This window comes from Mugil cephalus, chromosome 20 (assembly GCF_022458985.1).
Source record: "Mugil cephalus isolate CIBA_MC_2020 chromosome 20, CIBA_Mcephalus_1.1, whole genome shotgun sequence".
In the NCBI taxonomy this organism is placed as follows: Eukaryota; Metazoa; Chordata; class Actinopteri; order Mugiliformes; family Mugilidae; genus Mugil; species Mugil cephalus.
In genome coordinates, this window is record NC_061789.1 from 8,013,569 (window position 1) to 8,031,730 (window position 18,162).

Below are 18,162 nucleotides of genomic sequence, written 5' to 3' on the forward strand. Positions count from 1 at the left end.
TGACAGTACGAGTGGTTGCTGTTGAGGTAATCAGAGAGAAGTGGAGATGTAGTATTATATATTATATATATATAACTTATATAATGGTTTTGTAGTAGTAGTATATATGAAAAACATAAAATAACTTGGTACAGCAATAAATAATGTGTAGCATTGATTAAATTAAAGAATGACAATGCACATAATATTATAATATTGCACATGAGGGAAATCAAGGTTTCTGTTAAAAATGTAAAACATGTTAGTGACTGAAACGTTGATGCAAAATAGTGAGACAACAGCACAGGCCTTTCCATATTATATGTTTAACTGTATTTCCATGATATAATATATTCAGTTGTGGATGTAGCTCATTGCAGTTACTGGCAGCTACTTTGTTTTTTGTTTATGCACAAAAATGTCTCCACTTGATCAGTGTTATTCTGTCTCTAGCTTCAATCAGAGTTCGTTTCTGTTTCCAAGTAAAACCAAAGTGAGTAAGATTCAATTAAATCTGAACAAACATTAATAAAATGTTTCCTCTGACCTGAACAAAGGTGGAGGTTTATAACTTAAGTGCTAGTGAGACAGTGTATAATAAAGTTGAAATCACCGGTTTCATTTTCAACTCTTTCAAGTGTGTTTGTTTTCGTGTAAAGCCGTTAATAATAACAATGCATTTCATTCAACGGCGCCTTTCAGGACTCTCAAGGTCACCTTACAAAAAAAAAATAAAAGTACATAGTAGAACAATAAAACAAAAATAAAGCAATAATAAAGCAACAATAATTAAAAGACAACAATAAAACAATAAACAACAGTGAACGACAACAGAGAAATGCAACATGTTGGGGGGGTAGTCCAGTCTGAACAGGTGTGTTTTGAGATGTGATTTGAAGGTTGACAGTGATGTTAGAGTCCAGATGTGCTGTGGGAGTGTGTTCCAGAGCCGAGGGGCAGTGCAGCTAAAAGATCTGACTCACATTGTGGCTAAGTGGGCAGAAGGGGTGAAGAGGAGTGAAGCAGAGGAGGTCCTGAGTATGAGGGAAGGTGTGTAGGTGTGGAGGAGTTCGGTGAGGTATGGAGGTGCAAGGTTATGGAGGGCCTTAAATGTGAGGAGCAGGATCATGAAGTCGATGGACCAGAAGCCAGTGAAGATGTTTGAGGACAGGAGTGATGTGCTGTGTGGACGATGTTCTGAAAATGACACGAGCAGCTGAATTTTAGACTAATTGTAGTTTATTGAGGGATTTCTGTGGCAGACCATGAAGAAGTGCATTACAATGATCAAGACAGGACGTGACAAGGGCATTGACCAATATGGAAGTGCTTTTAGATGAGAGGGATGGGCGAAGGCAGTTGATTGCCGAGATTAAAGTATGCCAACCGGGTGACACTACTCATCAATTTGACTCAACTTTCTAGTTTTCACTTCAGAAATGATTAACTACAGTTCTTCTGACTGTACAGCTTCTGATGTGTTATGAATATCCGTCTACTGAGGGTTCACACAGCCCAGAAAACTTCATCAGCAGAGTAAAAACTCTCCAGAGATCCATGTTAGACTTTAATATTACAATTGACATTTGGCGTTAACAGCTGCCCTCGAAGCTAACATTAGGGTAACCTCTGTTTTGCCTCCTCTTTTGATTAAATATGTGGCCATGTCAAAAAGCAGCAGGTTCATGTTGTTTTAGTAACAGCACAGACAAAGTTTGCCAGTTGGAGTCTTTGCTGCCTCAATGTGGTGAAGCTTAAATGTAGTAAAATTCTTCTTGTCAGTAAAACTGAACAGAGTTTAATAACATATGAATGTGGTCATTGGTAAATATTAATGGCAGTGCAGACAACAGAAGACAAAAAATGGAGCTCCACTGATCTCACCCCTTCTCTACGGTGGGCTCCTTGAATCCAGCAGAGAATCCCATAAGATCCAGACACATAGTTCAAAGTCTCTGAGCGGTGATCATTGAAATCTCTCAAGTTCTCAAGAAGTTTGGGTATTTCTGTCAAAATTACGTTTAAATATTACATATTTCATCATCATATTTAAAAAAAATAAATAAATCTAGTGTGTTTATATGGAGATGTAACTGACCAGTTTCATTTGGATTTAGGTAACTCATTGGAGCTCACTGTGGAGACCTCAAAGCAGTTGTCACTGAACGGTTTCTTGGGGAAAGAAAATTACAAAACTTACATCAAGTGATCAAAACGTCGCTCATGGCAGCTTTTAGTCTTGATCAAGGTAATCAAAAAATAGTGCTAAAGAAACTCACCTGCATCTTCTTTTGCTTTTTGAATTTAGCCTCCAGTTTTTCTTGGACGTCTCATTTCTTTTCAATATGCGAACACGAATATCTGAACTACGAGAACAAATATGGAGTAATTCTGGCGGATGTAGTTTGTGGTGCTGTTAAACTGCATTAAACTAAACCTGAAAGTGTTTCTGTTACTTGGAACATGAAGCTGAGTATTTTATTTAGGACTGTTGTACTAGACGTTTATGTTTTCATGAACTAATGAAGCTCTCAAGTGAGTGCATGTACAGGTTCCTGCATTTACTCCTGCTCTGCTCTTGGCCATCACATGGAGCAAGATCTCATCTTAATGTTTTATTTATTCACAGACTGAAGCAGGTGCTTGTGGTCTCAAATTCAGGATGAGCGTGACGGTGTCTGGGAGGTTGAGTGCAGCAAATGGCTCAACACTGATCACATTCATCATCCTCGTTGGTCAGTAAACAACAGTAAATCCTTATCCAGGGGAGGATGATTTTATCACGGGACACTTAAGTGCCTCAAATATATGTGCATGCAGATTAAAGAGTAGTGTTCACTTATGACATGTCTATAAAAACATTGTCATTTTTGCCTGAGGCATCTCAGCTTCTTGTTCAGGCTCCTGTTTACACTGCAGATAAAATAGTTCAAGGTCATGGAAAACTTTGAGTTGACACTGACGAGAATCTACTGTTTCCTGAGTTGTGTGTTGTTTCCCCTAATGACAAGAAGTTATTGAGAGATTCCAAACTTTTCTAAAGTTTGGGAGTTTGTATTAGTAACTTACACATTATGTTGCACATTCTGTTCCAGACATTAAGAATGTTTACATAAGATGATTGTTTTTAGACATTTTCCTTTTGGAAATCCGTTAGCTCAGTGTGTACACTTTGAAAAACTTGCTTTCAAACTATTGCTATGGAAACTGGTTTTGATATACACTACCAGTCAAAGTCAAGCACACTGCAGTTACTTTGTTTTTTGTTTATGCACAAAAATGTGTCCACTTGATCAGTGTCATTCTGTCTCCAGCGTCAACCAGAATAAGTTTCTGCTTCAACATAAAACAAAAGTGAGTAAGATTCCATTTCAACTGAACAATAATAATAAAACGTGTTCCTTTGAACCCTCACAAAGGTGGGGGTTTATTACTTAACCGCCAACAACACAATGCATAATAAAGTTGAAATCACTGGTTTCATTTTCAGCTCTTTCAAGTGTGTTTGTTTTCATGTAAAACATTTAACTCCTAACTATAGCTGTACACCAACACTACTCGTCAATTATATTCAACTTTCAGACTGTTAGAAAATCCAATAAGAATCTGGTCTAATTTTTAATCACCAGTGGCAATTCTCCAAAAGGATTTTCATGGCAGTCGACCTGGTCTCTGTCTGTACAGCCCCATATGCAACAACTGCAGTTCATGTGTTATGACACCTTTCCATCAGAACTGGTATTGGCTTCAGTGATTTGAGCTTCATTTGTTCCTCTGTTGGATCGGACCACATGGGTCAGACTTCACTCACTATCAGAGATTTGTGGACCTGTGCACAGTGTTTGTGTTGGTAGATACTGTATGAGGTGGAAGGTTTCTGATTATTTATTGAGTTAGGGGAGTCCTCTACTCCTTCCACATGTAGGAAACCTATGTTGTATAAACTAGGATTATTGGCTGGTGATACATATATTATTATTTTTCCTGGACCTAACTTGTTCATATACTTTTATTAGGCCTTTTTGTAGATGTTACAGTTAGATCTTTTGTTTATTGTTTTGTAATTTAAGGAATTTTATTAGCCAGGCTATTCTTCCAACACAATCACTGTGTAAAGATTTTTCACTTATTTAATTTGACTGTAAAATAAATATTCAAATTTTCCTCTTAACTTCCTTGTGTGTTGTGTGTTTGTCCTTAAGTTCCCCAAAGGGAAGTAACCTCATCAATAGCAGCCTATTCACTATCACACACACAATCAAAAGTGAATCCCCTTATCAAAGACAAAAACATCTGCATTTTCACTTATGGTGTGTTGGACAGAAGACCACATCACACACAGATGAACATTTACAGTAGAATCAGTGCAGATGAGAGTCAACGAAACAAAAATGACAAAGAAATGAATCACAACAGTTTCTAATTAAAGGCTACTGGTTTATTGCTGTCATTTATTTGTATTAATGTTTTTTTTTTTCTTTTAAAAGCTTAACGTTATTTATTTGTCAAGTCAAACCAACACTTTATCATTAAGGTTTAATAACCAATGCTGCTTAACTCCAATCCCAAAGAACCCACTAAACTGATAAAATGAAAAAAATAAAATATTGTATGTATAAAGCATAAAAAGATTTATTTTAAACTCTTAAAATCAAAACGTTTCTGGGAGATAATAGTAGCACTGTGTGATGAAACCACAACATCCCTGAATCCAACAAATGCTTAATTTTTAATCTTTCTCCACACATTTTATATATTATATATAAACTGCCTGGCCTAAAAAACAAAACGAAAAAGTTGCCATCTGGATTTAACTAAACAAATAGGTACAAACCTCCTATTGGGTAATTACTGCATGAGTGATTATCTTTCAGTTGGTAAAAACTTATTTAAGCCCAACTGATACAATGAGTAGCTTCTCTTGTCTTAAACAACCAGACAACCAAGACACATCGAGTGGTAACACAGGTAACACATAGGTGTGTTACCTGTGTTTTCTTTGACAAAAATGAATCAGGTCAAATCCAGAGGCCTCTTGGCTTTAGTCATCTTTCCTTTTGGATGTTCAGACAGTGACCAGGTTTCTGCTCCACACAGAACAAATCTGAAACATCTCCTATAGAAACAAACATCATACGTATCATGTCAGGGATTAAAATGACTGTTAATGACATTTACAACAAAACTGTTCATAATCAAACAACATAGTATATAATTTACATTGTTTGCTACTTCTCTTCTGGTGAGCCTTCATGTCATTGTAGATTTTCTTCACCTCTCCAAGCTCTGTTGAAACATCTAAAATAAACCAAAACAATTATTGATTAATTAACATTATTTCCATTTTGTTGGTGCTCTATAAGAATGACCTCACTTTAATGTTATCCTATTACCTGGGAATGAGAAGTCATCTGTCTTGAGTGAGAGCTCAATGGCTTTCTTCATGGTTGTCCTCAGTGTCTTCAGGATGTCCTCCTAATGCAGCATCAAAATCTGTATTAATTACCACTTATCAGAGGAAATACTGTGTTCAAGCTCCATTGAATCACAAATAAACTAACAGAACAGATATGCAGGGCAACATGTGTTACAATCTCATCATATTTCAACCTATGAAATGTGACAAACCTTCAGCTGATCCAGCTGCTCCAACATATTTGTTTTAGCATTATCAAACATTCTGCTCTTTGAATCCCGGACATGACTCTGAAGAGCCTCTTTCATGTTTTTCAGTGTGTCATCTCCTTTATATGAAGCTGCTCCTGAAATAAAACAGATTTTGTTATGTTCAGTCAAATTAAATGTGTGTTATTTTTTTGTATATTATTATTATGGTGACATTCAGTCATGATGATCTTAACTCACGTTCATAGCATTTTTTCATGTCTTCCGCAATAGTGGCTGTAAGACTGTTGTAGATGGTTTTCTTTTGCTCACGGATGTATTTGTTCAGTTTTCTCTTCATTATTTCTTCCTAAAAGGAAAAAAGTAAATTGACAACAACAATTTATAAGTAATAATTCATATGTAACTTTTCAATTTCAGTTTTACTTACAATTTAACCTTTTACATAAAATCTAGTACTGTAAATAACCAGTGAACAGGTTGGTTCTAATGTTCATTCTTTACCTCTGTCTGCAGAAATATCAGCTGCAGCTCCACATCTTTGTATTTCTGAATCAGTTCAATTGTGTTGAGTGACAATCTACTGATGACTCCGTTGAATGGTTCACATGCTCTGTCATTTCTGAAACATGTTGACATGTTTTAAAAATACAATATAATTTGATTGTTAGAGAGAGAATAGAATAATAGAATTTGCCTGTTCTTACGGAAAGGTTTTCTTGAACTCCTCATCAATGCTGTCAGTCAGGTATGAGGACAACTTCATGTTGAGATTTATTGGTGTCCCTTTCTTTTTCCCTTTCTTTTTTGGTTTGTAGATGCCATTGTTCTCAACTACACATTTCAGTGTCCTGTGGAAACCACGGCCATCCTTTTTCTGAGACCAAATAGAAAAATGTATGAAACTTATTCACAATAAAAAAAAAAAATGACTTATGTGTATTTGTAATTCAAATACATACAAATGTTAACGAGCGATTCAGGTCTTTTCCACAATATTTTGTGGAGTTTTCAACACCTTCACTGAGGCATTTTTCAAAAACCTTGTTGACTTCTTCCAGTTTTATTTTGACTTGATGAAGTTGACGGCTCAGGTTTTGTTTAAAGTGTGCACACACATCTGTTCTGTCAGCCTGAAATCACACACACACGAACACAACCAAGATGTGATAACATACAATAAGACAATCCTTTATTTACACCACATGTTTGCAGTGAAACAGTGAAAAGTCCACAATGAATAATATTTCATTGATCTTACCCCTTCTCTACAGCGGGCTCCTTGAATCAAAGACAGAATCCCATAAGCTCCAGACACATAGTTCAAAGTCTCTGAGTGCTTGTCATAGAGATTTTGCAAAATATCCTGAAGTTTTGGTATTTCTGTAAAAAGTAGTTTTGATAAGACATGTGTACATTGCATAGTTTAATTTTAATCTCACGTTAATTCAATAAATCATTCATACCTTAGTTAAATCAAGCTAAATCTTGTACAAATTTGATCTATACATCCTCTGTTATCCAAAAAGTGTTCATAGACTGTATGGAAGCTTGACCTACCAGTGTCATCTGGTTTTAGATGTTTTTCTTTTAGAAACTCTCTGGCGCTCACTGTGAACACCTCAAAGCTGTTTTTGAAGTGTTTCTGGGGAAATTTAGATGGTAATTTAAAGTTAAGTTTATACTTGTAGACAACCATAGACCTTTAGACTTTACGTAATCTGTACTCACGTTAATCTTGTTTTTGTTGTTGAATTCATTTTTTACTTCTTTTTTGACGTCCTTATTGTTTGTCAATATGCGATCAGCTGGTGATCTATAAGAAAATATGGACATATAGAGTAGGTGACATTTCATACAGAACACTTAAATGTATTCTTCGGTTAGTTTTTGATTTCTAGAAGAATTTCAATGCAAGAACTTCATTTAAACGTGACTTTTGTGGATGATAAATGCTGTATGAGAGCCAAAAGTGACCAGTAGGACCTGAATCCTTCAAGGCATTTCACTTATGTTGTGGCCTTGTGGGGACTGTCTTTATGGCAATTTTGGATGTCTCATAAGCACAACAAGGTTATTCATAGATGCACAAAGTATTAAGGTTAATGTTTGTGGTCACAGCGGGCAAACATTTAATCAAATATGCACTTCTGGTGCTGAAGTTCACTTACTGGTCATCAGAATCATCAATCTGATCAGACTTGGTGCAGATGAAGTGAATCTGGTGACACTCTCCACCGTTTCCCATGATGCTACTGGCATGTTCCAGGATCTCCCATGTTTCTTTTTCTGTCGCTGCTCGATTAATCTCAGTCACAATCCACACAGTGGAACACTTTCCAACAATCTGAAAGAGCATAGAGCATGTCTAGTTTGAATAGTTTATTATCAAAGATTTATGAAACGATTAAATTACACAGTACTCCACATAAACAGCAGTACATGTGCATACATTACCTCCTTCCACATTTTGTCTCTGCTCTTGTTATAGTCTCCACTTCCAGGAAGGTCCACAAGTGTGACATGTTGGAGAAAACCCTCTTTTGGCACCTTGACAGTCACACACTTCACTAGTGGCCAGTACCACCGCTTACCATCTTCAACGTTTCCCTGCTTCCTTCTTGTGTAATTCACTAATTTTTTAGATAACTCTTCAGCCTGCAATGTATAATAAACATAAGATAAACCAATTTGACATATCCACTGAAAATAGTTCAACAAATAATAAGGGAGAACAGACACTAAAAAGTTACATTAATAGTAAATCTAAACTGAACACGAAAGTTCAATATTTAACTACCCAACCTGTCCAACAGTATGGTGAGATCTACTGAGTGAAAGGCACCTCTAAGTCTTAATACAAGAACATTGTTGTTTATCTGATCTGTGACAGTGTCATTTGGTTTCTCAGTGAGACTTGTATTTAAAGGGAGCTGAAAGACTGTCTTATAAAAGGCTTTTCCCGTTGTATTTGGGTGTAGGACTGCAGAATTCACTTTCATTAAAAGGTCTGTTAAATGTACTTTTTAGATACCACTTTCAGTTTGTCTTTGTATAATTACAATTGAACTGAACAGATCTCTAAACGTGGGCTGTGAAAATAGAAGCCCAAAAACTACAATAATCACTATGTATGGCAAAAATGCTTTTCACACACATATATATATATTTTCTGTATCCTACCGATTCACATGACAACATAATTTTCTTAGTTTGGAGAAGGTCTCTGATTTGTTTATGGTCCTTCAGCTCTTCATAGGTCTTTCCATGTTTCCATTCTTCTCCAAATAGCTGAGTCAGCTTTTCAACAAAGTCTTCATCATCATCATCATCATCATCATCTTTCTTTTTCTGTTCTGTATTAAAGGGCAAAAGATGACGCCCAGGCCACAATTCATCATCCCAGTCCTAAAAGACAAAAACTAATTAGATCTTAGTCTTGTTAAATGGAATGAAGAGTAATAACTTAATTCTTGCATCTACAATATAACTCTTCAACTGGCTTCAAGTAAGAATGAAATATTTATAATATAATAGTTTTACCTCTTTTGTAATGAACTCAATGTCTGCCTCATACTTTGAGTTGTGCATGTTGGCCTCGACTTTAATCATGACCGTGGTACATGCACTGATGCTTCCTGTTGGCAGAAGATCCTTCTCTCCAATGATGGCATTTATCAAAGAGCTCTTTCCAGCCCCACTTCTACCAAAGACACCGACCAGCTCCCTCTTGTCTGTCTCCAAGTCCTTGATTTTTGTCCTGTTGTACAAGAGTGTAAACATGAATTAATCTGAAAAATTTCCCTTGATATTTTTGCTTTTTTTGCAGCTGGAACATGGTCATGGGTGGAACACTGAATACAGAAAATATAATACTCACTTCAGGAACGTATTCAGCTTTGTGTTGTCTTGGTTCTGTAGTTTAAATTGGACATCCTTCATTCTTTTTTTCACTTGAGACAGTATGACTTCCTCTGTTAGTTTAAACGTAAAAGAAACTGTTTAGGAAGGAAACGCAGACTAGTGAAACTTAAAGTGTGAAAATGAACAGAGTGAAATAAATGTAAATACCTGAGTTGTTACGTGCAGTGGCGTCGTTTGGGTATGGCAAGGTATGGCGCTTGCCACACTCCAAGCGGAGTATACTACTGGCACTTCTAGATTTAGGTGTACCGGGACGTTTTATGGCGTACTGGGACGTACTCGGTCCTGTTCTAATTTTGTCTGACCGATTTGTGATGGTGACCTCTCTTCGACATTGAACGCCGCTACCGCTCTTTCGTTCTCTGCTGCTCCTCTGTCTCTCACCCCCGCCCTCAGCGCGCTGCCTGCTATGCATCCCTGGCTCTCTCACGTGTCCATACGCCGTGCACACCGCTGCCTCATCACACTGTGCTGCAGACAAGAGACGTGCATGAGGAGCGACTAAAACCTTTGAGAGCTATAAAGTCATACATGATTTAAACAGGCTTTAATATTAGTCATATTTCAGAAAAACGTCCATGCTTTTTTTGGTTAACACTACTAGTCAATCAGAGCACAATGAAATGAAAGATTGAGAAACATTGTGAATCTGTTGCAGTCAGCTTGCTAACAACAAGCTAATGACGGGTGTCTGTGGATCCTATTCCCCTATTTTCTGGTGGGTGCTACCCACAGAGTTTTTCCTATTTAAACCTCAATTTCCCACTAGTTCATCAGAACTGAAGAAGCTACTCGGATGAGTGGCGAAACGTCTTCAAGAAATTCTACAAGTCCAGCTGACCTTATTCAACGCTTTTTTGGATTACCATGACCTGGATGACTGAGAACCTTCACAGACATATTGCTACGCACTTTGGGACCAGCACCCTTCGACTAGTGCGGGAATATGAGAGGACCTCGAGGAAACTTGCAGACTACAGGAACCACCTTCGGTTCAACTTGAGATGCAGACAACACAGGATTATTCCCACCAGCCTACACATAGGCTCCACCGTAAAGGGCTTCAAAGCGGAACAAATTCTCCAGAAAGCTCAAGCCCAGCTGCTCAACGAGAGAGTGAGACAGGTCCATTTCACCATCGACGCTCTCAAATCCGAGGCCGAACACTGCTTCTGCAAACTAACTTCGCAGCTACCTGAGGACATTCTGGAGAAAGTCTCCAAATTTGTGGAAAAGGCCCAGATCACACAACACACAAAAGGTAAGGAACGACAGAAACACAAATTCCAGGTTTTGCAAACTAGACACAACAGAAAACACAAGTCGGAAGAACTGACATGGAGGAAGAAGGATGACCACACCACGCAGCAGGGCATCCAGAAGAAGTGGGTCCAGAACCTATCGCACAGAGAACTCACGCAACCAGAGAATGAGATCCTGGCCAAAGGACTAAACTTCGCCATAACACCAGAACAGATTCCAGTGGTAGACCTCATCACAGCTACAGAGTCTGCCATCAAGAACAACAAACTGACAAACACAGAAGCCGAACAACTCAGACTGGAAATAACATCAGCCCTCGCCAGTGCAAAAACACCACCATCGAACATCACCCCCCAGGAAAGGAAGGCGCTAGTATCACTGCAGAAAGACCGGGACATCATGATCCTGCCAGCAGACAAAGGGAGATGCACAGTGGTGTTAAACACGGTGGACTACCAGGCAAAAATGAACAACCTCCTCAACGACCAAGACACTTATGAGACACTGAGACGCGACCCAACCAACATCTACAAAACCAGAATAATAAACTACCTACAACAACTGGAAAAGGAGAAGGTCATCGACAGACTCCTTTATTACCGTCTGTACCCAGGGGAAGCCACACCGTGTATTTATGATCTCCCCAAAATACACAAGGAGGGAGCCCCACTCAGACCCATTGTCAGTAGCATCAACTCTGTCACATACAACATTGCCAAGCATTTGGCATCCATCCTCTCTCCATTAGTAGGCAACACCCCACACCACATCGAAAACTCCAGGGACTTTGTGAACAAAGTCAAGGACATCACACTGGACCCAGAAGAAACCATTGTGTCCTTTGATGTCACCTCTCTGTTCACCTGCATCCCCACGAGAGAAGCCACGGATGTAGTAAGGAAAAGACTACAAAGGATGACACCTTGGCCTCAAGAACCAACCTCACCCCAGAACAAGTCTGTGTGTTACTCGACCTGTGCCTGACCACCACCTACTTTCAGTTCAATGGAGGTTTCTACAGGCAAAAACACGGCTGTGCGATGGGGTCCCCAGTGTCACCGATCGTGGCCAATCTCTACATGGAGGAAGTAGAGACCAGAGCTCTGGACACCTTTGCAGGTTCCACTCCCACCCACTGGTACAGATATGTGGACGACACCTGGGTTAAAATCAAGACAAAGGAGGTGGAATCTTTCACTAAACACATCAACACAGTGGACAGCAACATCAAGTTCACCAGGGGAGGACATCAGCGGGGCCTGTCTGGCCTTTTTGGACTGTTTGGTACGTGTTGAAGAAGATCGAAGCCTCAACATAGAAGTATATAGGAAACCCACACACACAGATCAACACCTGTTATTTGACTCACACCACCCCTGGAACACAAACTGGGAGTCATCAGAACCCTCCAGCACCGAGCACAGACTGTCCCCACCAGACAGGATGGCAAGGACAAGGAGGGAACACACATTAAACAAACCCTCAAGACATGCGGATATCCCAACTGGGCCTTTGTCAAAGGCTCAAAAAGATATCCCAGGAAGGACAGGGAAGAGGAACAAAACAGAAGGAAGAACATCACCATCCCCTACATACCTGGGGTATCAGAGAAACTAAGGAGAATTTTTGGTAAACACCGCATCCCAGTTTATTTCAAACCTGGAAACACCCTAAGACAGAAACTGGTCCACCCCAAGGACAAAACACCTAGACAGAAACAGAGCAATGTAGTGTACGCGGTTCAGTGTAGCGAGGAATGTACAGACCTGTACATTTGGGAAACCAAACAACCCATACACAAGCGCATGGCCCAACACAGGAGAGCCAGCTCATCAGGAAACGACTCAGCAGTCCACCTCCACCTGAAGGACAAAGGACACTCCTTTGAGGATAACAACGTCAAAGTCCTGGCCAGAGAGGACAGATGGTTTGAGAGAGGAGTTAAGGAAGCCATCTATGTCAAAATGGAGAAACCTTCTCTAAACAGAGGAGGTGGACTGAGATTTAATTTACCAACTATTTATAATTCAGTTTTGACTTCTGTCCCCAAGAAGTTTCAACAACATTCACACATTGAGCCTCCAGGTTCCCATGGACAATAGCCTCGTTAGAGCTCTATTCATAGGGTAAGTTAGCCTAGGCACACAGTTCCCCCCATTCAAGGACAGGTAAGTATCAGCCATTATGGTAATTAGTGACCCCAGTTTCTGGTCAAGCAAGTTTCTGGTGGGTGCTACCCACAGAGTTTTTCCTATTTAAACCTCAATTTCCCACTAGTTCATCAGAACTGAAGAAGCTACTCGGATGAGTGGCGAAACGTCTTCAAGAAATTCTACAAGTCCAGCTGACCTTATTCAACGCTTTTTTGGATTACCATGACCTGGATGACTGAGAACCTTCACAGACCTATTCCTCTTGCCACAAATCACAAAAACTACTAACTTCCACCAGCCCCAAACCTCTGTCTAAAATATCACTCATTTAGCACGATTTAAATTAACATTTTAATTTGCTTCCAGATATTGAATTTATTCTGACTTCAGAAACATGAACCAATTTTGACAATAATTTGTTTAAAGAAATGGAAATTAGGACGGGATAGAGCCACCTTTTATGAAGTGGATATTAGGGATGAGCGAGTACAGTATTATCGGTATCTGTACCATACGAACTATCTCTCGGAGTGGGCGGGGGCCAACCGGAAATCGGCGGGATTTAACCCGAAGTGGGTCGGATTTGGCATAGACATTAATACATATTAATATCTATGGGATTTGGTTAATATGGGTTGATCAGAAATTGTGGTTTTGATCACGATAGCAAACAAACTATTTACAGGAGAAGTTCTGCAACAATGAATAAAACACATGCTGTTGCAATTATCAAGTAAAAAGGTAATTGACAAGAGTTTCATTTTCAACATAACCTTGGATACAGAGGCGCGGCGCCTATCACAGAACGCAGACACAGTCAGATAACCAATGAGGATTTTCATTCAATCCGAGCACAGATATTGACTTGTATTACTCGTATAATACTCGTACTCGGCAAAAGTGTTCGATCCGAACTGAAATGATGCCCCTGGTTACGTGGTCGTTTAGCTGGTGATTCCTGTTTTCTTGACTCGCCATGAGGGTCCAGAGGTCTCTTTGCTTAAAAAAAAAAAAAAAAAGGAATAGTTTGGTCATTCTTACCACTGCTGCCTTGTAAATGTATATGTAGTATAAATATACTATATAAAAACAGTATAAAACTATTAAATATCATAAATGAGATGTATGTATCTGTATGTCTCACCTCTGGCATTTCGTAAAACCTGAGAATGGACAGAAATAAATAATTGACTCAAGAAATATACTTGATCATACAATAAGTTGTTATTCACACAAGCTTAGAAAGTGCAACAGTCTTAATCACATGTTTGTAATTCACAGGTTGATGTAGGCACAAGACAAAAAAATATCAACATGTCTGTTATATATTATAATCTTTTATTTGCAGACATCAGTTCTATCTAAAGTTTCTTCACTTGCACCAACATGCCTCCACATAAGAGGCCAAATATGTGACGTAGCTTCACAACATTACCTGTAATCGCTTGAATCTCTCCTTAAAATTTGCCCGTAACTCAGTCTTTTGGATCAAGTATTCAAGTTCTTGATCATCAAAACAATAGAATTTTTTCTTACTGACGCCTTCATCTGTTACAAAGACAAATATTTAGTTCAACATTGTCGTGCACAAACAAGAATTTTTTTCTTTAGCTGAACTCAATTTAATTAAAGTTTACATTGAACATTTGTCACAGCAGTAAATCATTATACTAAGCATCACAGAGCTATTGAGTTGTTGTGTGAGTTGAATGTATGTTAATTCTCTTGCATTTTATATTTTCTGTTTGGATTTTACAATGCACATGTTCATTCTTGTTTTGTGTGAAATTCAGATGTTTTACTGTAAGTGTTTTTATTCTCTCCATACACAGACGGGAGAAGTGGCAGAATTTGTCTGTAGATTAGTTGAAGTTGAGTTTCAGTTTGAGTAAATGATCTAAATATTTTATAGCGCCTGCGTCCCACCAGTATGAGTGGTAATACTTTACCTTTAATTCTATCGATCCACTCATTCAGACCCTGTTTATCCATGGCCAGTAACAGAAACTGAAATGTTGTAATGTTCTAATCAGTCACAGCGGATGGCATTTTACACAGTGATTCATTCATCTCAAAAGTTCAAACAGCTTACCTGTTACTGACGGTGATGCAGACAAGAGTTCAAGGTACGTTGAGAGGACTGAACTCAACAGGGAGGAAAAATCATCAGGTTGGAAGAGACGTGGATGAAGACAAAGTCAAACAACAAGCAGGAAGTCAAAATCATACAGTTACCAAAAAATGTATTAAACTGGAAATCTAAGGCTAAAAAGCTGCTTCTCAGCTGGAACAACAGACCATCTGACAGAGAGTCAGTGGAATCAGACCTGTTCATGTAGAGACTGATCAGGAAGTGGTGAACAGGATCAGGTGGGTGTGATAGTGCTGAGGTTACTGCAGGGCAGGTGGATGTGTTTTGACTAACGCACACGATGAATAAAACCGCAACAATTAATGAGTAACCCCATGAGGGAAACTTGACTTTCAGTTTTGTGAAAAAGGAAACAAAAAGCAAAAACTTTGTATTTCTATAATACAGCATATTCATTTGGGGATGTCATTTCAGCTACTTTGTTTTATGTCTCCACTTGATCAGCATTATTCTGTGTCTAGTTTCAACCAGAGTATGTTTCGGTTTCCTCAATCAAGGTGAGTAAGATTCTATTTCATCTAAAAAAAAAAAAACATCAATAAAATGTGTTCCTCTGAACCAAACAAAGGTTTATTACTTAACTACCAATAACATAGTGTCACTTTATCATATCTTATTATATTACGGTGCAGGAACATGTTATGACTTTGATGGGCCCTTGACCAAGAGTTGTACCTTAGTACTATTCTAAATTCTTCTAGTGAATCATAATGGTTGTGGAAGATTAGTCTGCCAGTAGATATATGACTTTATTCAACTGCACTGTCTTGATCAATATTTCATTGATTTTAACTCTTCTCTCATTTGGAGACTTGAATCAAATAGAGAAACTCTTAAACTCCTGACACATGACACATTTTAAGTCTCAGAGTGACAGTAATTGAGAGGAAGTGTCACTAAATCAAACCTCTAGGTGTAAATGTTTAAATATTAACTCCAAACTTCTTACTCTAAACTCTGATCCTGTATTTAACACCTCAAGTGTTAAGAAGTAGTTAAGAAATAGTCCTCTGAGAGAGTGAATTGCTAACACTACATAAAAGTGTTAAAAAAAAAAAAAAACTAACACAGGTTGGTGTTAGGCAGTGTTAAATTTTTCTACAAGAAGAGTCAAATTTACACTTACTTAGTGTAAAGGTACCAACACTCGAAAAAGTGTTAAATTAACACTCTGAGGTGTGGACCCATATAGACACTTTAAAAGTGTTAAGATCAACTCTTACAGTGTTAAATTGGGTATGCTGATTTTACTGTGCACTTTGTAGACCTTACTTTCAAACTGTTGCTGTGAAAAGTCACATGTATAGTTGTAGACAGTCTTTGTGATAAATTATTTACATTGAGGACAAAATGTTTACTTGCTGCATGCTGTTAGTTTCAGTTCCTGAAGCATTTGAAAGGTAACTTACCTGAAACAGAAATAATTAGTTGAGATTGCTGAATTGTAAGTGTTAAAACATATGAATTTTAAGTTAACTTATAAGTGAACTTATAAGTTATCTCAACAAAAGATAATTTGTTGACTTAAGTTTATTTAGTTTTCTTCAAAACTAGAGAGTCTTAGTTGGACTCAAAACGCAAAAATCTATTGCAGCCAGTTACCTAGAATTTTTGCGTTTTCAAAGCCCTTTATTTTTTACAGTGTATAGTCAAACCTCTGATATTTCCTTTTCTTATCAAGTTCACTTTACTGTTTGTTGTGATTGCTCAAATCTGTGTCTCCAGTGTGTGTAATGAGATTACATTCAGTTCTTTAAAGAATAACTGAAAAGTAACTTTTGATCAAAATTAGTATTGTAAAATCATGATTATGTGGGATAATATGTAACATCATGTACCATGCATATAGTTATTGTGTAACATGCGATTGGTACTGCAATGTAGTTATGTGTCATGGAAGTGGGTTTAGATTTAGAAGAAAGCATTAGGCAAAACACTGATTTAAGCAATTTTTCAAAGAAAGGAAAAAAGTATCGCACTTTCAATCAGCGTTTATTACTGAACACATACCAAATCAGTGATAATTAGACAAAAATAAAAGTACACTCCTATGACAAATAGCTGAATTATATTCTAGTAAAAACCACAGGTTTATTTCTTTATCATTTTAATCATTTCTCTTATTAAATTATCATTGAGTGGTAGTCAAATTTTTGTCATATAACTTGAAGAAACAGTGACAAATTAATCTTTTTTTTTTATATATATAAAATTCTGATATCAAATCAAACCACCAGAGTTTTGTTATTTAAACTTCAAATTGCAGAAACTGCAGAGCTCATGATAACACAAAACCCACACCAAACTCATAAAATGAAAACATGATAACATATAGGACAGTAGAAATGTTGAACCCTTAAAATGAAAATGCTTCTGGGACATGATGATGGCATGAAGAAAACAACATCCGTTATTAGAATCTGTCCAAGGATCCAAGCATTTTGGCAGCTTGGCAGCAATGTCACAACACTGACCGAGCTGTAGCTTCTGACACTAGCAGCATTAGAGGAGACGACAAGGACAAGCAGCAACAGTGAATGAATATCTCATAGAACATAATGCACAAGTCTTAACAGAAATCTAAATTAGCTAGATGTGATACTTACTAATAATGTGTGAAACAAAAGATTAGAAACTACAGATACGACTCTTTGTGTGACTCAGATTAATGATATTATTGGTTATTATTGGAGTTTTTTAGTGTTAGTCATTTTTTTTTTATCCAAATTCATTATTGATTTAATTAAAGCAAACTAACAGAAACATCAAACCATGAAAGAGTTATTTCAAAGACTTATTTTTTTAAGAACTGAATAATGAAAGTAAAACCTCTACACATTATATATTACTTCCTTATTCAAACATCCAGCCTATTTCCAAATACACACAAACAGGAGCAGGCAAATGTATGTAAAACGAAACGCATTCATGATTAAACACATGGGGATCTGAGGTTAAGCCTCTGGAGGAACACAGGATGCTTCAGGGCAGCATCATTTGGGTTTATTTGACTGAAGTCAAAAGTCAGATTTGTTTATTTTTCCTCTTTTTAGTTTCTGTTTAATG

General features: G+C 37.7%; 1 protein-coding gene across 4 annotated transcripts; it reads right to left on the minus strand.

Annotated features, from left to right (window-relative positions):
- Positions 1 to 4,395: 4,395 nt before the first annotated feature.
- On the minus strand, positions 4,396 to 15,281 carry LOC124998225 (nuclear GTPase SLIP-GC-like). 4 transcript variants are annotated; one of them, XM_047572471.1, is made up of 21 exons: positions 15,037 to 15,281; positions 14,380 to 14,951; positions 14,089 to 14,107; positions 13,836 to 13,943; positions 9,676 to 9,994; positions 9,485 to 9,578; positions 9,148 to 9,364; positions 8,788 to 9,012; positions 8,062 to 8,262; positions 7,776 to 7,951; positions 7,336 to 7,420; positions 7,165 to 7,249; positions 6,866 to 6,987; positions 6,567 to 6,737; positions 6,312 to 6,481; positions 6,109 to 6,226; positions 5,845 to 5,953; positions 5,608 to 5,741; positions 5,373 to 5,454; positions 5,200 to 5,277; positions 4,396 to 5,095 (listed from the first exon to the last, which is right to left on the minus strand). In XM_047572471.1, coding segments are annotated over exons 3-21 (2,505 nt in total). In that variant the 5' UTR covers positions 14,098 to 14,107; positions 14,380 to 14,951; positions 15,037 to 15,281; the 3' UTR covers positions 4,396 to 5,093. The 4 variants fall into 4 exon arrangements, with proteins under 4 accessions (XP_047428427.1, XP_047428426.1, XP_047428428.1 ...); XM_047572470.1 differs by having other exon boundaries at positions 14,089 to 14,951; XM_047572472.1 differs by having other exon boundaries at positions 9,676 to 9,999; positions 14,089 to 14,951.
- Positions 15,282 to 18,162: the final 2,881 nt, after the last annotated feature.

Bases quoted from the DNA above. Each gene is read 5' to 3' on its own strand.
- LOC124998225 (XM_047572471.1), bottom strand. The intron at 9,995-13,835 runs GTACGAGTATTA...TCTGCAGCACAG, and splicing joins GGATCGAACACTTTTGCCGA to TGTGATGAGGCAGCGGTGTG. The intron at 6,738-6,865 runs GTAAGATCAATG...GTGTGATTTCAG, and splicing joins GAGCCCGCTGTAGAGAAGGG to GCTGACAGAACAGATGTGTG.